Source organism: Quercus suber, unplaced genomic scaffold (assembly GCF_002906115.3).
Source record: "Quercus suber isolate HL8 unplaced genomic scaffold, Cork oak 2.0 scaffold_5, whole genome shotgun sequence".
NCBI lineage: Eukaryota > Viridiplantae > Streptophyta > Magnoliopsida > Fagales > Fagaceae > Quercus > Quercus suber.
The window spans coordinates 2685809-2706712 of NW_027069471.1; the positions used below are offsets into that span (position 1 = coordinate 2685809).

At 34.4% G+C, this 20904-nt stretch overlaps 3 protein-coding genes and 1 pseudogene across 3 annotated transcripts; 1 reads left to right on the forward strand and 3 right to left on the reverse strand.

The window, feature by feature from the left end:
• Positions 1-261: 261 nt before the first annotated feature.
• LOC136061492 (mitogen-activated protein kinase kinase kinase YODA-like) lies at positions 262-3728 on the reverse strand. The gene is made up of 3 exons (XM_065772406.1): positions 3401-3728; positions 1754-1845; positions 262-1622 (listed from the first exon to the last, which is right to left on the reverse strand). The coding sequence occupies exons 1-3, from the start codon at positions 3629-3631 to the stop codon at positions 1118-1120; spliced, it is 828 nt and encodes a 275-aa protein (XP_065628478.1). The 5' UTR covers positions 3632-3728; the 3' UTR covers positions 262-1117.
• Positions 3729-4333: 605 nt separating this feature from the next.
• On the forward strand, positions 4334-7024 carry LOC111998937 (mitogen-activated protein kinase kinase kinase YODA). Its single transcript, XM_024031050.2, is given in 8 exon segments — positions 4334-4664; positions 4667-5063; positions 5494-5581; positions 5674-5736; positions 6099-6259; positions 6382-6457; positions 6740-6799; positions 6886-7024. Coding segments are annotated over 8 exon segments (1305 nt in total). The 3' UTR covers positions 7015-7024.
• A 7-nt stretch (positions 7025-7031) lies between these two features.
• Positions 7032-9265, reverse strand: LOC136067100 (mitogen-activated protein kinase kinase kinase YODA-like). Its single transcript, XM_065772414.1, has 2 exons — positions 8982-9265; positions 7032-7884 (listed from the first exon to the last, which is right to left on the reverse strand). Exon 2 carries the CDS (start codon positions 7623-7625, stop codon positions 7062-7064), a length of 564 nt encoding a protein of 187 aa, XP_065628486.1. The 5' UTR covers positions 7626-7884; positions 8982-9265; the 3' UTR covers positions 7032-7061.
• A 6911-nt stretch (positions 9266-16176) lies between these two features.
• On the reverse strand, positions 16177-19036 carry LOC111998936 (silicon efflux transporter LSI2-like; annotated as a pseudogene).
• Positions 19037-20904: the final 1868 nt, after the last annotated feature.

A 20904-nucleotide genomic window follows, 5' to 3' on the forward strand; every position in this document is an offset into this window, starting at 1 on the left:
GTGGGTATTTGATTTATTTGGAAAATGATATGTTACAAGTAATCATATGAGAATTGACACAATTTGCAATGTCATATGTTATCTTGGAGCAGGATGACAATTTACTCAATTTAGAACTAAATATCTCGACAGAAAATTCAAATATTCTCTATGAAAGTTACAAACTGAAAAATAAATCTTTTCTATATCATTTTTCCCCATTGCAGCGTGATATTTTGCAATAATGATGACAAGCCCATGCAAAATTGCAGTGCCAGAAAATTATAGGACAACAGAAGTATACTTCTTCAATAAGACGAAGTGGTGAGTACATACAAGAGATCATGTAACAAAGTATACAAGGACAGTTAACTGAGCCGGCATAAACCGTTCTAGGAAACAGAAATGCAAAGGCTCCACGAATCCCCGACAGTTTGATTAACAATTTGTACCACAATTCAGTTTCCACCTTCTCTGTACAGCAGTTTCAATTTCAGAACACCCCCTCCTCATCCCCCACCCCCAACAAAAAGGAAAAAAAAAAAAAAAAAAAGGAAAAAAAGTGCCAAAGCTAATAATTGCACCAACCCAATTTCTATTTTCTTCTATATGATCTTGACAACATATACAGTGCTTACTGCCGTGAATTTTGTGTGTTGAAAGAACCGCCATGCATTGGATCACCAGAAGTCATCTTCCTCAAGACAAAATTGAACTCTTTTCCCCAACCCAGTCAAGCATTAGATGACAATATATGCACTCAAGTCAATGCCACATCATATCATAAAAAGCTATGAATGACAAGTGACTTGTTTGCTAGGAAGCGAGCTCCAGATATAATAATTGGTCCAGCCACCAGCACCAGTTTCTTCATATAGCTTGGCTTGGTTTTCATTCAAGGATCTGAATGCCATAAGCCTGAATGCCACGCCGTTCAAAACACTTTCCCTCCTGCTACTTCATTTTCCTATAGATCCAACCTTATTCCAGGGATTCTTTCACTTAGGGTCCTTATTGTACAAATTAGCTTCCTTAGCAGTTAGAATGGCGAATATAATTGATCCTATGAACCAAAAAGACAGTCTGACAGACTTCGGAGCCTGCTCTGACTAGTGGAGATAAATGATTATGAATCAAGTTAGATACCATTTGTGCGGCTGGGCAAAGAAGATCTGGGACTTAGATCCAAAACATTATCCCCCCTCAGGAGCTGCCTAGATACACGATCAGCCAAGACTGACTGTCCATCATACACTTCTCCATGAACAGGCCTTCCGAACTGCTTTCCCAAAACATCATTGTCACTGGGCAACACTTCTGTGAAGATGTGAGACCCTGGTTGCATCCCTCTAAAGATGTCAGGATTTGAATCATGATAGGAGGCGCCATTGGCATAGGGCCCATTTCGGAGGTTGGGCATGCTTCCAAAACCCTCTTGCAAGTATACTGACTGTTTCATGTGATTAAATGGAATGGCACCAAAGCCACCTGTGAGAGGCGTGGACGAGCCTGAAGTGGTCCGTGGGCTAGATATTGGAGAAGGAGACATTCTTCCATTTAGGTGTTGTGGTGACCTTGAGTGCAGAAGAGGGCTTCCAATGGGTGAGACAGGGCATGATATGTTCCTTGGAATATGGATGTCACTGGAGAAAAGGAATCAGATAAAAAGATTATTATTGTTGTTGTTGTTGGAGGTCAGGTGGTACACGATGATCATCATTATTAGGGTGTGTGTGTGTGTGTGTTTGTGTATGAGAGAGAGAAAGAGAGAGACCTAGCATGAGGACCAGTTCTTGAAATTCTAGACGAGTGAAATGCAAGTCTATCAGAATCCAAGGTGGAAGGATTTCTTGCTTGCCCCATGCCCTGAAAAATTATCAGTAAACCACAGCAACAGTTAAGCGTTAGAAGCATACAGAGAGAGAAGTCACAAATAAAACAGACATAACAAGCCATTTCTTTTAGATCCACACAAGGACATCAATTTAAAAATAAAATCCAATGTCATAATATACCAAGGCTGGGCACTTGTGAAAGCTTAACCTAGGGACATACACCATTCACATACAGAGACATTCGAACTGCAGGCACAAAGACCAAATATCTACCATAGTTTTATGATTTATCTAAGCATGCAATTACATTTGTGTCCATAACAGTGTCATCACTCAACTCCACGCCTTACTAAGATGTTCTTGGATCAGCCGGACTCAATTTTTTGTCTGATCAATTCTTTTTGGAACATACTTATAGTATAATTATGAGCTATTTTAGTTATGCTCTCTACTAAAAATGTTCTTCAAGTATCTCAATTGTATGTTAAAAATCCTCCAAATGTACATACAAATTTTCACCAGTTCTCTTTGCTTTTCTTTTCTGTACAATGAGCTGACAATGCCTGTCAGTTTTTTTTTTTTTTTTTTTGCTTCCTTTTTAATCCAACATTTTACCTTACGCCCACATATATTCTACTCATTGCACTACTTATTTGATCTGATAGTGGTGCGGCTAATACACCTTAAGAGTCCTAGAAGAGAATTATTCTAAATTTCACATGTACCTTGATTGCCCGCCAAACGAATTCAAGTTCCCTTGAGTTAAGGATGGATGCCACCTAACTAGAGTTTTTTTTTTATCTTGTAGGAGTTTTGAACTCTTAATTTCTTCTAACTGAGGTCTCCATTGCCTATATAATATGTCTGTCCCTCAGAAATCCAACTTTTCATCCTAACAGCTGATTAGCTTAAAACTCCTAAAGAAAATTAGCCTACTAGCTCTATTTTTGTAAGTAACATCCTCTATTTAATCTCTCTCTCTCTCTCTCTCTCTCTCTCTCTCTGTGATACTTGGGCTAACAAAATCTGCCTTATGCAACCTCTTATGGCTATAGCCAGAAGATCTCTATGAAGTTTCCCACCTGAAACTGGTTGAACTGTGCTAAACTGACTTGAATGAAACCAAGATTTTGAAAAGGTTCTCAATTCCATCTTGCTTATAAGACAAATCTAACAGTCTCAAAAATCAGGAAAAATAAGTGTTATTACCTTCCATTTCCAAGTATTGACATATGCTGTTCACGAGAATTCTACATTAATTCCTGATATTATTTTCTAAGCCAACCTCCTCTCACAACATGTATAAAGCACTCAAATGCCAAACTTTAGCAGAATAAAATAAGAAAGATTTAAAGTAACGCAATCCATTTGATTTCTTACTACCTTACACTACTGATAAGCCAAGTTCCTAGTTCATACACATTCAGGATGCATAGAAATCTGGCAGTCACACAACTTGATAAAACACAATATACACATTAAAGAAGAAGAAGATTAAAATCCATTAATCCACTATACAATAATTCACATATTGAAATTGTATCAAAGACATCCATTAGCTTTTAAGGTAAAAATAAATTTCATACCAGAGCCTTCACTCCATTTGTAACCACTGCAGGCATATCTGAAGGCTCAGGGCCCATAATAGGTCTTTCCAATGGTGCAGCATTTTTCACAAAAGGGTGCTCCAAAAGCTTAGCAGCAGTTGGACGACTCATTGGATTTCGTTGCAAACATTGCCTTACAAAATCCTTCCCATCTTCTGAGAGGTGATCTGGAATTGCTGGGAGTTCCTTGCTATTCCCAATCTTAAACATGGCAGCAACCTTCAGAGCATAAAACGCAAATATCAGACAGAATCTAACAACATTCAATGATGCGTGCTTCCAATATATGAGAGAATGGTCAACTACATTAACCTTTGACTGAATACAATATTTAAGTAAGAGCGTTTGGGGTGAAAGGAGAAGAGACCCGGGGAAAAGGGGGGGGGGGGGTTCTTGTTCAAATATGGTTTCTATGGCTTCTCTTTGTGCTTAACTGCTATCAATCTTTTATACACCATCCCTGACAAATTTATTGAATATTTGCTGAAGTTTGAAGCTCAGGGATCAATCCTCTACCGTTGCCCAAACAAACCCAAGGGAACGGAAAAAACCTCCTAACCTTTCATTCTGCAATCATACGTCCCCTACATCACCTAAACGAAGGCCTTTAGGCAGTCATGTGCCGAATCTACTGGTTCCTTATAATGGTGCTTTCTGCAGTGCTCCAGACAGCTCCATGTCAAGTCCTTCCAGAAGTCCGCTGAGGGCATTTGGCACTGAACAAGCTACAAACTCTGCTTTCTGGACTGGGAAGACTTATCAAGATGTCACTTTTGTTGGATCTGGGCAGTGCTCTAGTCCAGGTTCGGGTCACAATTCTGGGCATAATTCAATGGGGGGGATGTATCGGGACAGTTTTTTTGGCAACAAAGCAGGGGTAGCCCTGAGTATTCTCCAGTACCGAGTCCACGAATGACTAGCCCTGGTCCAAGCTCCAGAATNAACCCAAGGGAACGGAAAAAACCTCTTAACCTTTCATTCTGCAATCATACGTCCCCTACATCACCTAAACGAAGGCCTTTAGGCAGTCATGTGCCGAATCTACTGGTTCCTTATAATGGTGCTTTCTGCAGTGCTCCAGACAGCTCCATGTCAAGTCCTTCCAGAAGTCCGCTGAGGGCATTTGGCACTGAACAAGCTACAAACTCTGCTTTCTGGACTGGGAAGACTTATCAAGATGTCACTTTTGTTGGATCTGGGCAGTGCTCTAGTCCAGGTTCGGGTCACAATTCTGGGCATAATTCAATGGGGGGGATGTATCGGGACAGTTTTTTTGGCAACAAAGCAGGGGTAGCCCTGAGTATTCTCCAGTACCGAGTCCACGAATGACTAGCCCTGGTCCAAGCTCCAGAATTCAAAGTGGTGCTGTCACACCTATTCATCCTCGAGCAGGAGGGACACCCCTGGAGTCACAGACAAGCTGGCCGGATGATGGGAAACAACAGAGTCACCGCTTACCCCTTCCTCCTATAACAATTGTAAATTCTTCTCCCTTTTCTCATTCAAATTCAGCCGCAACATCTCCCTCTGTGCCCCGAAGTCCAGGAAGGGCAGATAATCCACCAAGCCCTGGCTCACGCTGGAAAAAGGGGAAGCTGCTGGGTACAGGTTCTTTTGGGCTTGTTTATGTTGGCTTTAACAGGTATATACTCTAAAAGCAAAATTCTGAATCCACTATCTGTACACTTTTACTCAGTTACACAAATGTATAATACTCATGTTTAGAGGATCTGATAACAAAAAAAAAAAGCATCTCAGAAAGCCAGTGTTCTTGTTGCAGATGTCTTTTGGCTCTCACTGATGCCTACATTGACCTGTCTACTACTTATAAAAAGTATAAAACAAAGTAATATAAAATATGAGTTATTGATCCTTTTTTTTTTTTTAATTTTATCATGGGAGTGTAATGAATAGATAATTTTGATGTTAGTCTTGCTTATCAATTGCATCAATGCTTATTTACTGTATCAAATATGATTAATATTGTTTTTGCATATCTGGTGCAATGTCCTAATCCCTTTTTATTTTTCCAATTGTTGGTCATATCTAATTTGTAACCTTGATTGGTTTAGTGACAATGGTGATATGTGCGCAATGAAGGAGGTCACATTATTTTCAGACGATGCAAAGTCTAAGGAAAGTGCTAAGCAATTAATGCAGGTAAGTTGATCCCCATTAGATATCTGTCCAAATAAGTCATTTAGTTGCTTGTTGTTTTGGTTGAAAGAAGTTCTTCTGTTCTGTTTTGGCAGGAAATTGCTTTATTAAGTCGTTTACAACATCCAAACATCGTGCAGTATTATGGGTCTGAAACAGTAAGTTTAATGTTTTATGTCTGCAAACCTACAGCTAATGTGCTAAGCATTCTTTATAACTACTTAAGATTTCCTCTTTTTTTTTCTTTGTATTTATTGTATCTTATGGTTTTGAAATCTGGAAACAGTCCATGCCTTAAATGATGCTCACTCTAAAGAAGAAGTTTTAAATAGAATTTTCCTATGGTGGTTCCCAAGTCTCAGAAACTTGTGGGAACTAACCTGTTTTTGGTACTTTGAATAACCTAATTGCACACTACCATATATTGGTGTGGCTAATGCCACATCATTTGCAATGCATATTTTTAATTGTCAATTCAATTTATTGTAGTATACTAATTTTTTAAAAACTCCTTGAACAGGTAGATGACAAACTTTACATATACCTTGAATATGTATCTGGTGGCTCCATTTATAAACTTCTCCAAGACTATGGACAATTCGGTGAACTAGCAATTCGTAGTTATACTCAACAAATCTTGTCAGGGCTTGCATACCTACATACTAAAAATACTCTCCACAGGTGAATTGAGTTTCCAAATATCTGAGTATAGTGATTTGAAATATAAAATTTTCTGTTACTATAGTTGTTTATTTGCAAACTTTACACATTGTTTATCTTATTAAACTAGATTTCCTGTGCAGGGATATTAAGGGAGCAAATATACTAGTTGACCCAGCTGGCCGTGTGAAGCTGGCAGACTTTGGGATGGCCAAGCATGTAAGTGTAGCCATAATCAATTTGGATTTGAAGTGAGAATTTAGTAAAGGAAGATGCACCTGAAAATAATAAGTTGGAATTATCATAAAAATAGTAATCATGCTTAAACGATCACTACCTTAAAAAAAAAGTACAGCATTGCGACGCTAAATGACGTTTTCATGTGAACCAAGTCATCCCCCCCACACCCCCCTCCCCCCCACCCCAAAAAAAAAAATGTTATCTTTCCTAGACTGTGTGATCAAGCCTGCTTGTCAAACTTATTTTGTTTATGCTTTGCAGATCACTGGGCAGTCTTGTCCACTATCATTCAAGGGGAGCCCTTACTGGATGGCACCTGAGGTCAGAATGATTCTCGTTTTAGCATGATTTCCTTAGTACATGTTTCTTAATGGTAGAACTCAATTCTCTTTTCATTTGTTTCCCAGGTTTTTAAGAACCAAAATGGTTACAACCTTGCTGTGGATATCTGGAGTCTTGGGTGCACTGTATTGGAAATGGCTACAACAAAACCACCTTGGAGCCAATATGAAGGGGTCAGTGATTTAGAAAAGTAGATAGAAACTTTAACAAAATATCAGTACTTAAAGTGTTAAAGTGAATGTTAGATGCGAACACACCTGGAAGGGCTGCCAGCAGTAGTTCTGGTCCCAGTATCATAATCAGTTGCTTGAGGACTACGGTGATGTGAGTCAGCTGGATCATCACTATCAATGCTACACTCACTAGAAACTGAAGCAGTGACAATATCTCCATCTAAATCTGTAGGATTTGGCCTGCCACGAATGCATCCAGGTATTGGAAGAGGCGATGGCTTGGAGCCTTTTTCCAACCTGGGTTTCGTTGATATACCAATTTCAGAATCTATACGGACTACACTTGCAGGGCGTACACCAGGAAGTGGAAGTGGTTGAGCATGATTTCTTTCAGCAAAACTTTGACACCTTGCCACATGTTTGGAAGGAGAAGGTGATCTTGATTCTTGGGGGGATCGGGACCCCTTCTCTGAAACTGTGTCACTGCAATGTCTTCGAGACCCTCCTGATCTACTGTCCACTTTACCTTCAGATGGACCCTTAAATTTTCTTTGTAATACGTCAATGAAACTTTCCTTGTTTGCTTTCTTCTTCGCTTCTTTGGATGATGACTTCCCCCACCATATAGGCATATTTTGTTACTTTATATTAGAAGTTTACCAAATTAGCAAGGAAGATTTCTAAATAAAATCCATTTTCCAGTATCAAGATTGATCACATAACACCTATACATGATGTAATAACCACATACAATTATACAATTTTGAGACCAATGAAAGGTTCAATTCTCTAGTCCAACAATGACCTTCACCACAAAGGAGCTTAGGGAGAGCCAAAACTACCAAGTCTAGAATTGAACAAGGTTCACAATTAGTAGCACATAATTGGAGCCTGCAGGAAGAGAAGCTGCATCTTAGTTTTGGAAAGAGACTTGGTACTGTGTTCAATGATCTCCAAAGCTATGTAACTTTGTAAAACATGCACAAATTAACATGCATGAAGGAAATGTATAGAAGAATTTGCTTAAATAAGTGTACATATAACAAAAAAAAAACCAAAATCTTCAAAACAAGATTAAATGCGTATAAAATTCCGATTCAGTATTGTGTGTCAACTGGATGTTCGGAAATGATTGTGTGTATCTAAAAAGTATGCTACAACGAAACTGAAACTATTGAATAATTTGTTTATATCTCAATATAGACAGCTCCGGCACCCAGACACACTTGTGCAACCAACAAACACACTCCATTTCATGTCACATTCATATAAACAATGTATTAAAAGCCAAAACTTGGCCGCTGATCTTCAATTTACCTAGGTTTTGGATCACACAAATAGCATCCAAAAGCGCTAAAACTGATGGGTTTTGACTTTTCACAACTTTGCATCTATATTTTACAACTAAAATATACACAGGATATCAGCATCTACTGCCTCAATTGAAGCAAAATCATAATTTTTCTCCATTTACATACCCAAATTCATTTTCCTACAATTTATCTGCCCAATTCAACTTCTGAACTTCACATACGCACCTCAATAGATATGTTTCAGTTTCACTAGCATAAACCAGCTAAAAACTCATTCATATCCAATCCAAAATGCATTTATGCTCCATTTCCCAATAGAATATACAGAACAAAGCAAATAACACATTCAAATTTCAAATTTTGATCAATTGGGCCTCCAGAAAAACGAAAAACCCACTCTACTGAAAGTCACTGACCCACCAATTTCACCTCTATTCCACAAACCAGAATACAGAACAACATAAAAAAATAAAAAAAATTCACTCTTTCCCCAATTTTCTTGGAAACCAAACTAGTATCACCATCTCAAATTACTCAGAAACATTACCAATTAGCACAGATCTACTAATAAACTTCCAAAAAAAAAAAAACTGAAAACCCAACTAAATTAACTAACTTTGAGAAACATAATCTACTAAATTTTGATAAGAGAAAAAAAAAAAAATTCAAACTTACTATATTTACTCCAAGCAGTGAATCTGCGCTAAACCCAAGTGGGTATTTTAGCTAAAAAAATATCTGAATGATACAAGTTCCTTGAATCCTTCAGTAATTGCAGGAGCTTTACACCATAAATATACAAAACCCTAGGTATCGGAAATGGAAAAAAAAAAATTAATTTTTTTTTGTTGGGATTTGGATGGAATTTTCTTTAGTTGAAAGCTTATGAAAGAGATCGCGTAAAGACAGAGAGAGAGAGAGAGAGAGAGAGAGAGAGAGAGTATGTAAACATAACTACGTAATGTCTTAGCTCAGCTTAAGACATGGTGTCTTTGTCTCAGAGAAGCATTTTTATTTTATTTTAGTATTATTAATATTTTAACTATCAAATATTTACTGCTGCACACCTTGATGCGAAAGTTACTCAAAAAGATATAAGTACTTAAAGGGTGCAGAGGACAAAAGCCAATATTAAGTCTTTATAAAAAGGTTTTACATGCATAAACATTAAAATTAGATTAGAATAGAATTTTATCTTGTATAAAAAAAATATATATCAAATATTTAATGATATTTATAATTGTTGATATTAATTATTACTAGTATTTATTTTTACTGATCTTGTCATATTAATATATATATATATATATATTTTTTTACCCCCTTTTATTTCCATATATGTAATGTAACTGTAGATTCTGTACTGCACTCACTAGTTAATAAAAATTGCTGTTTAGAGTTTATATTCTGTTTTTTTTTTTTGGGCTAAAACTTTAAAAGTTGTCCTTTAGATTTGATTCCATTTCACTTTCAAGCTTTTTTTTTCCCCCCCGAATAACTTTCAGACATTCAGTAACAATTAACTAACTCTCCAGTATTCTCAAGGGTCAGAGTCTTGTGTACCCCTAAAGAGTGAGTAACAATAAACAGTCTGATCCCAAAAAGTCTTTGGTTTTTTCTGATTAACCATTTTGGAATTTAATCAATTTTTATTTTGTTTTGTTTTGTTTTTGTTTTTTTTTTTTTTGTTTATAAGTTTGGACTTTTGAAGGAGATCAGATATTTTTTTTGTTCATGAATACCTCTACTTTAATGTTAAGATATACACTAGCCAGCTGTTTTCTCTTTCTTTTTTTTTTTCTTTTTTTTTTTAAGATATAATTTATTTAAATACAATTATATCGTTTCCAATAAATAAATAAAGTGTTCATTCAAGCACTTTTTTTTTCTTTTGCTATAAATAGTTTCAAAGGAATAAGTGGGTCTCTACCAAAGTCACTGGTTTTCTTTGTATACTTTACCATATAATTTCCAATTGTGTGTCATGCTATATATTACCTTTGAATTTTTTTTTCCTCAATGTGAAACCTTTTTATTTTTAATTTTCTACTCAATTTGAAACCTTTTATTTTGTTGTAGTCCATGTGAAAAGGATAGGGATTCTCCTATTTGTCAAATATGTTTACTATAAAATTATATTCAACTTGATGGTTGAAGTTCCCAAAGTCAACTAATTTTTCCAGCACATTACCAAAGTCACATAATAATCCCTATCATCACTTTAAATTCTCCTTCAATTCACTGTAATTTCCAAATTTGTCAGTTTCTTCCACAATGTATGAAAGTCCTGCATCAGCTAAAATTCTTCGTCAAATTTCTATTGAAAGTTTAGGTCTTTTGTCATGTTCTAGTGCTTTCCCAGTTCCCGCATATTTTCACGTTGTATTAGGTCATGTTTGTCAAATAAAATAAGACTTTGAAGCAGTTTAATATATGATATAAATTATTTGAATATTAAATTTGTTGAATTTTTTTTAAGTTTACATTATGGTGAAAACATTATGTAAATTTGTACTCACTAGAGGACAACCGCGTTTACTTACTAAAAGTCAAAACCAGTTTAACCCCACTAATTAGAAAATACTTTTTTTTTTAATTGCTGGGTATTAGAAAAGAGTTCTTTGCAATTTCACTTCACCCACCAAATTAAATAATATAAGCTTTACAAATGTTGCTTTGTTTATGGCCAGAATTACACTGGTAGTTATAAAACATTGGATGGTTCCTGGTAGTTGTTCTTATGCCCTTCTCCACCTGGGGTGTGTTCATTCTGGGAGAAAGCCATGTGGAATACTTTATTGACTTGGTATATGCTCTAATTAATAATTATAGCCTCAAACTTTAACAGTTAGGATTTTTTTTGTATTATTAATATAAAAAGGAAAATAGTTGGAAGCATAGTTATTAAAACCGAACAAATTTGGTAGGCTCGAATAGATGAATTAGTGCGATCCAATAATTAGATTGGTTCTAGTATTTAATTAATTAGACTGTTTAAACATATAATCTGATAAAATCTAGTCAAACTCAGTGGATTCTTTATAACTTGGAAAGTCTGGACAGGTTCTTTAACATCTTCTTTCTTTTTCTTTTTTTAATGTACCCCGAATCACTTACTAGTTATGATTTAGTATTTACAAAACTATAAATAGATAGGCATTTTGGTCTTTTGCAGGAAAAAAAAAATTATAGCTAAAGGGGGGAGGTGGGGGTCCCGGTGGAGGAGATGGGTTCAAAGACCAAACATAGAGCAACATAGAGGACATTATACTATCACTCAAACCCCTAAAAAGAAAAATACTATATTTAGGGAAGATATAAATGAGTACAATCTTTTGTACTATTTATTTAAGAGTATTTTCATAATTTATTTCTAAAATTATGATGAAAGTTATAACTTTCAAAAATGGTTTAATTTTAATATTAATTATCTATTATATATATATATATATATATTAAAAAATAAAACTCTTTTTAGAATTTAGACTCATTTTAAGTACAACTCAATTGCTTAACTCTTCAATAATCAAATTTCATGTCAAATCTAATAATGTGGTCCGTGGATACGATTGATGTGAAACTCAACTTTTGAAGAAATTGAGTTCCACTAGAAACAACTCCAAAAAGAGGCTATTTTTCGATATAAGTTTGAAACAACTCTATTTGACCAAATAATTTTTCAAATTGCATTATTGAGCAAAAACTTCCTTAGAATCTTACCTCATCATTTTTAATTCTTAAAAAGGTAGAATAATTAATTTTAATATACAAGAACAATCACAATAAATGTCTATTAATAACTATCATAATTATCAAATTTCATATTTAAAAAAATAAAATAAAACAAAGAAAGACAATACTTTCTTGAACTTTCATGTGTATTGTGCGAGTATGAAATAGTAACTATGTGCTAAAAAGCTAGTTTTTCTGTTAAAAAAAATTATGTGCTTCAGCTTCTATATGTATTGGTTAGATATGTCCAACTTTTCTTTCATAATTGTATATTTTCCTTTTAAGTTAAACTCAATCTTCCTTTACAATTTATCATATGAGTGTTTATTTGAATATTAACTCCATATATATTTTTTACGGAAAATTATTGAATCTCCAGGAGTACAATAAATGTGTACTCTTCCATCTCACATGAATTGTGGTAATTATTGGATACTCCGGAGTACCACAAATGCATACTTCCCCATTTTACATAAACATGGGTCTCACTAATTAAATTTATAGTGAAACCCACAATTTATGTGAGAGGGGGAGTACGCATTTATGGTACTCTCGGAGTATTCAATAATTTTTCCATGAATTGTGGATCCCACCATGAATTTAATTAATAAGACTCACAATTATGTGAGAGAGAGGAGTATGCATTTATGGTACTCCGAGAGTATCTAATAATTAATGACATAGTTATTAAGACAGTATTAATTATTAAATAGTCTTTATATAAGGGGGTAATTATTGGGTATTTCGGGAGTACCATAAATGTGTACTTCCCCTTCTCACATAAATTGTGAGTCCTACCATAAATTTAATTAGTGGGATCCACAGTTATGTGAGAGAAGAGAGTATGCATTTGTGGTGCTTCGAGAGTATCCAATAATTACTCCTTATATAAAGACTATTTAATAATTAATACTGTCTTAATAACTATGTAATTAATTATATGCTTCTATATTTTATTGTAAAATATTCTATATCATTTTTAAATTGATCTATCAATTTTTAACTAGTGGTCCAATGACCCAAAACATACACCGGATCAAATTCCTATCTTTGATAACTATTGTTAGAGACTTAGAGGGGGTGTTTATTCTCACTCAAAGAATAAATAATTTGTTGGAAATTTCAAGACAAAATTTGAGCAATTTCTTCTAAATGTCAACTAGTTTTGCATCTATCACAAAAAAGCTAATTATAATTAGGTGACCAAAATTAATGTTGATGTGTATGTAAAGGGCTTTCCCTATTATTTTGTATTCCATATATATATGCACAGGAAGAAAATGAGAGGTTGTTTTGTTTTTTATCCCCGAAAATCTGATTTCTTCCTGAAAATCCGAGAAGTGGGCACAACGTAAGAGACAAGTTCAATATTTTATGGAAAATAAGAAAGATGTATATGGGTGTTGATGTTGGAGATGAAAGATCGGCCTAGCTAATCTATACTAGGGGAGATGTATATAATAGGGTTACTTATTATTGTGGGGTCCTTTTATATTTAACCATCCACTATCAACTTGGCACGTCCCATTTTCTCTCTCCTCTCTCTCACCTCGTGACAAAAACATACACGTGTGGGTAGGTTTGAACTTAGCATGTGTTTCACTCCAATGATTCATGTGGGTAGGTTTGAACTTATCAAACGTGTATGGAAGTAAACTTCAGAGTAATTTCTGCGAAAAAAAATGTTTTGGTACGGTAGAAAAGTTTAGTCAATAAAATTTTCAATGGTATGTGTCAGTTTGAAAACAGTTTATTTATTTAAAATTAATTTTTTTTTTGTTAAAAATATTGTGAATAATGCTAAAAGATAGTTAAAATAGTACAGTGAGATTCATGAATAATACTAAAAAGTGCAATGAAATTCATGAATAGTAGTAAAAATAAACTAAATAATAAAAAATGCTGGTTTTTTAAGCCAATACTAAATGCACTGATTCTTATTTTTAAATTTATTTTCAAATTAAGTCCTGGCCAGACCTAAGAAAATGATTTTATTTTGTTATAAACATTTTTTTTTTGTTATAAACATTTTTAAGTCAAAGCAAACGAAACGAAATAGTTACATATATAATAGCAAATAATTAAGTCAAGAAAAAGTTCATCCTCATAGGTTGATCCTTAAGCATGGTCTGGATCAATTGCATTTAACTTTTGTGGGTATGAATGGCTAAAGTCCATATATATATATACACACACACACACACACAAAAGCTAACTTTCATGAGTTTCTATGGTTGGTCAACTTTGTACTAGTTGTATAAATATATACATAAAAGTTTCTTTGTTTTGGCTATACTTAGTAATTAGCACAAGTTCAATATCACTATCTACGATTCTACATGGTCAAATGTTTAAGCTATGAGTGAAAGAAAGGACAGGACAACCTACTACTAAGCTTCTTTAACAGTAGCCCAATCCAAAGTTAAGAGACTAACAAACAATTCCTTAACAAAAGACAATATATTACTATACCAAGAGACGAGTAGTTAATTATTTTAATCCTCCTTTGGTGGGAAAAAAAAGGGTTTTAAGAGACCTAGCTAGAGCTTTAGAAATGGAAGTGAATCTAAATGACTAGTAGTATTATTCAATTATTCACTTTATTTATTAGTTTTAAGACATCTCAAATTCTCATTATGTTGACCCAATTTTCTTTTCCCACTACTTCTCATTTTTATTGATTTTATAACGTACATTTTTTTTTATGCCAACAAACCAACAGATCCAGGTCCTTGCTCTTTGGAAGGTCTTGTGTTGCCAACGAATCACGAATTCGATCACCAGTTGGTAGATTTGAGAAATGGCCCAAGGTATGGCTGGTCCATGAGAAACCCATAATGTGGACTACCTCTTCCGAGCCCAGATCAAAACGACAACCATAGATTAAGCCTATTAAGAAGAATCTATTTCCTTTATAACCCATAATGTGGATTGTGGACTACAAGAAATCAAATCCTCCTTGTGCTCGGTGAAGAAAATTTAAGAGAAAGGAGGGATTATCACTCACTGAATAGCTCAAAATACATCATTCTTTTTTGGATAATTTGATAGTTATAATGGTGGAGTGGGAATTTAATTGATGTTTTTATTGAAAATACTAAGAAATATCAATCAGTTGAGTTATATATAAATTTTTTTAAGAATAACTCAAAGACTTAAATGGAATCCAATGCACTAAAAAATAATTAAAATTTTAAGAAAAATGTCCTTGACTCCATGGAAAACACTATCTAAATTTTATGGTGTTCGATATATACAATGAAAAACAAGTCCAATAAAATGGAAGACATTTTCCTCAACCTCTGGGTACTATTACCTAGGGAGGTGCCATTAAACCAACACAAAAATTGGCACATTTTCCTCTTTTAAGTGTGGAAAATGTTTTCTCAAATGTCACATACCCAACAAACCATCGCAAATAAATTCCAAAATAAACGTTTTCTATTTTATTTTCAAGGTCACAACAAAATATGTATATAAAAAAATGAATCAATTTTTTTTTTTTAAATAATAGCATTTTACCAAAACCAATGGAGCCTAACATTTATCAAATATATTTCAAGAATCAATTTTTTTTTTTAAGTAAAAAAAAAAAGCAACAATTATAGTTACAAAAAAAGCAATAATTATAGCAATAATTATAGTTACAAAAAAAAAATTACTTACAAAATTTTATGCGCGATATATATACACATATTTTTTAAGGTCTACTTTTAAAATATGAAATGGGTGATGTGAAATAACGACATAGCGCGCGAGTGTAAACGAGAATCCATAAGTTTACTTGAGATTAATAAAACCATATATATAGGCAATGCAAGAAGATTCATAGCTCCAACCAAACTCCTGCTACCCCCCCATATGGTGTTTGCCTCTACGGCTAAAGTACCAACAACATCATTACATTCTTGAATCTTGATTTCTCTACCATTGACAGTATCTATAGACTATAGCTACTGACATTATGGGTACAGGTAAAAGGATTCGTGAACGAGCAATTATTCATTTATTTTGGGGAAAAAAATAAAAACATTTGAGAACTTCCAAGTTCCAAGTTCCAACAGAAACTTCTCCTCCAAAATGCTACCTTCCAAATTATTCAGGCCACTGTCACTTTTCTGAGTGCTTTTCCCAGATTCTAAAAGTTGTCCGCACAAATCAGTGTCTTGGCGGGTACGTACGTACTACTACTACTATGGATGAGTGTCAAACCAATTGCAGTGACTATGAGTGTGGAGGGAACCCCAAATTTGAGATGTTTCCAAAAAGATAAGTTGTAGGTAAGGTGTAGTGGAGCACGGCGAGCTTGCTCACACACTATCAAGTTGGCAGCTGAGCCCAGTAGCGATAGGTTCCCAGCCACTGTGCTAACCCAAGATAACATGAGCCCAGCCTTATGCTCGTAGCTTAAAGAAATTGCACCTGCTGCTGCTGCCACCCGTGCTCCAAGCAACAGAACTGAGATAATGTTAACATTGTTAAGAGACATTTATCTAGGTTTAGTATACTATAATATAGTACTATATATATTGGGATATATAGGGGTTAGTTTTTATAGATAGTTTAGTATTAGTCTCTATACATATAAGTATATATAGATATTGCAGCCTCTTGCGGTAGAGAATACGACTTGTGTCTAGTGTCTTTTTGCAACAAGTTTCACCCTATTGTAGATGTAAACCTTTAAAGTTGAACTTGAATCACATTAATTCAGTATCCGCTCTTTATTCTCTCTTTTCTCTCATATAATCTGAACAACAATTTTAATAAGCATGATGATGAGGTTAAAAGCAACAGTAAAACTGTATCATGTGTTTTTTTTTTTTTGGTTCGCTAAATAATTTTGATGTTATATGCAATAGTAATGCAAATCACTACTCTAAATAAACAAGAAAAACCCATTATTAAGAAGAACTCGTTTACCTCCATTATTTTATGTTAATATTCAAAATTGATATGAAAATGTCCACATTTTAACATATAAAAATTGATATAAAAAATGAGTGTAAGAGAATCATTGCTTTATTAAGAACTTGTTTTCTAGCATACTATGAATGTAATCACCGAAAATTCAAAAATGCGCAATCAAATAATAAATTAAGCTCTGCCCAATACTCACCATTTCCCCTCTTCTTTCCAATGGTTGAGATGAGGATGTTATATATTATAGAAAGTTAAGGAAAATGTTAATGTTATTATCAAATTTATCAAGAAAGATTTATAGATTAACGTAATAATGAATATGATTGATACCGCTTTAACAATATAATAAATAAGTGTTTAAATTACTTGTCATCGGTGACATATGAGATTATGAAACAGAAGTTGTAGCATCTCTCTATCGTCACTCAAAAAGCTACTTGACAAATGAAAGAACAATATAGAAAAGGGAGACATGAGCATACCCGTTGGTAGATTTGAAACCAAATTTGACAAGACAAGGATGACAAGGGCTAGAACAGCTATCCCACTGACACGGTTAATCCTTGCATAGAGAACTGGGAATTCCAGTTCTGTCAAAGCCCTCAACCATGATAAACATTCCACAAAAGAAAATTAGAAGGGAATACGAAACCTGCTCAAGGAGGTAAATAAGGACAGAATTAATTATATTATAAATCCCGATTACACAGTGATATTACAAATTCGGAAATGACTAATACACATAGCCAAGTGTACACATAGTACGCATAATGCTACAAATTGCAACTGTGCGTGCTATGGGTACACTACTAGAGTAGAGTACGTGTAATAGCTAGACACCACCCTTACAAATTTATTGCATAAGTTTAAAAAATTGATGAGATAAATAAATAAAAAATTAATTAAGGGTAATATCTATTACATACACCTACTTACGCATCGTAAACACACATTTCTTTTAAAACTAATCACGACCTCAAGTCAAGATTTTAGACGTTTCCCAAATTTGTAATAGTAAGAGTCTTCATCCAACAAGCGGTCAACATTACCTTTTCTAGGCATGGCTGAGCATCCTTGAAATCAAGAACAATAAGAGCTAGTGCAGCAGCAATTACAGTCCAAGACATGTTCTCACCCATAAGCAAAGAAATCAGCATTCCTAATGTAATAAGATAAACACAAAATTTCCAAAATATCATTCTCCATCTCAATGATGCATTTGAACTCCTTATAAATTCCGAGGCACCATTTTGAATTATAGGTCTTTCACTCTCACTTGAACGAACTAGGCTTCTAAGAGTTACAAAATATGACGAGTCCACAGTGGCACTCAGGGAGCCATTCGTATTTCCATTGCTCAAATGTGATATTGTGTCTGGTGAAAACCTGTGAGACCTCACTTCATCCTCAGCAACAACTTCTGCGGCAGTATCTCCTTCTTCCTTGCACCCAGATAATAAACTCCAATACATGCATATAATAATTATAGAATTCACAAGAACCCCCACAAGCGCAGCAGGAAGCATTCCCATGAAAAAATCTAGAAAGGAAATATTACTCTGAAAAGCTATAAAGAGGTTTTGGGGGTTGCCAATTGGAGTTGCTGAAGACCCAATATTGGCACTTGAGGCAAGGGCAAGTAAGAATGGAAGAGGTGGGAGATTATGTTGCCTTGCAACTTTGAGTACAAACTCTGTCAAAACCATACATGAGGCATCATTGGTGAAAAGAGCAGTTGAAATGGCAGATATTACGCAGATTCTACAAAGTAAGTCCTTTGCACCTAAGCAATTCCATGAGAGCAACCTCCCCAAGTACTTAAATGCATCTGCTTTCTCAAGATAGACACTAACAACCATTGTCCCAAAGAGAAGACCAATGATAGAGAGATCTATTGAATCATATGCTTCATCTGCAGATATGACTTGAAAAAGGACCATAAGCATAGCCCCCAGAAGGGACCCTGCAGTCCTCCCAATGGGTAGAAATGGTACAGCAGGGAAAACCGCCAATATCCAGAAAATTGCAAACCCAATTGAGCCTAGAATCACTTTCACTAGAATAGCCATTGCCATTGAGCTAGCAACTTAATAAGCTATATATTATACAAAACTTGACAGGTCCAAAATATTACTATAATAAAACTGCATGGCTTATATATCCCATAACACTTCTGTGGTAAGACTTTTTATGGATCATCTCTTTCAAACCCTACAATCAAACCCTATAAAAGTGAGAGCTTTGTAAATTGAACACTACAGCATTTTTTTTTTATAGCTTTAGTGGTATGGTAATGTCCTGATGAACCAGGAAAAAAAAAAAAATCCAACATTAGTACTATACAAAAATTCAGCTTAAAAGTGCTATAACATATTCAAGGCAACATAGTGAAATTGAAAACAGTCCAGTGACTTACGATTAAGAAACAGCAACCAAATATGTAGCTCTAGTGCAATATGGGGGTTAAATCACAGACAATGTTTTTGCAGATACTAGCTGAAAAGATGACCACAAAATGAACATCATTATCACAGAAACCGAAGAGAAAGATATACGGTATGCTAACGAGTAGTCAATTTTTATTTTTGTCGTTTGTTTCTTCTCAAAAGTAAATAAAATGACCCCTTGTAATGACATTGCAATAGTACACCCTGAAAAGGTGCGGTTAGGTTCTTGTATCTATTGCAATGACAATGGCCATAAATTGAATCATGAAAGCACTATTTAACAAGACTATGATAGTTTAACCATTAACGGTAAAGACTAATATATCTCCATCACCATACGAGATGGAAGCTTTCCAGAATATTCAGACAACCGTATTCTATTAAACTTTTTGCAACTAATGAAACAGATAGCCACCTAAAGCATTGTAAAAAATAAAATAAAATAAACAACCTTTAACATATGTGACTTCCATAGCCATCAAAGTGGAGTTATTAGTTAAAGTCTCAACCATAAAACCCACATCCAAAATTTCATCGTTAGACAGATGAGTACACACTAATAAACTATAGCTACTAGCTATAGCATAGAGTGAGTTGAACATTGGTTACTTTTTTCTACATCTACCAAAATAATAATATCTTACATGTTTGAAAGTCGGACAATTAATAATAGATGAACTTTTTCAGAAATTTTTTGCTTCAGTACATGACTTTAAAACAAAGAAAGAAAAGGTAAAAAAACGTGAACCACAGTTTGGAATGCAAACACGTACGTCTAAGAAGGCTGAACCTCTAAAGGCTCTGCATGGTTGCTGTCATGGCTCATGGGAGCAGTTTGACTTTCTGTTGGGCATGCACGTGGTATTCTTTTACCAACAAAAGCTAAAAACAAAAAGGACGTTTGTGACTAAGAGTAAAGACAATAGCAGAGGCCATGGGCTGAGCCTGAGAAAGTATCTTGTGTGCCTGTGAGGTTAGACTGTATCATTTTCATTGGTCTCTTATCTTTTTAAAATTCTTTTCTTTTCTTCAATTCAAGACCTTGCCACTCCGTTTGGTTGCATATACAGAATGAGAAAAGAGAAAGGAATGTTTTTTGTTGTATCTAGATTGAAGGAAGAGAGAGGAAAGAGGATGAAAATAAAAAGATAAAATCTAGGGCCACATTACTGTTTTTAATTTTGTCACAACTTTATATGTCAACAAATTATGAATGATGAAGAAATAATTGTTGTTTTATGTGAAAATGATAAGCTCTCAATCACAATTTATCAAATAAAATAATTGTGAAAAAATCTGTGGTACAGTAGAGTTTGTAATTTAAGAACTGTTCAAAGAAAAAGAGTAAGGAATGAGGAAAAAAAAAAGGTTTCTTTTACCAATTCATTTACTACCATAAACAAATTTTCAATTTTTGCTACAATTATTTTACGTGTTAGATTATACTTGGTTGATGGTCATTTTTTACATGAATTGGCAACTATTTTTTTTTTTTT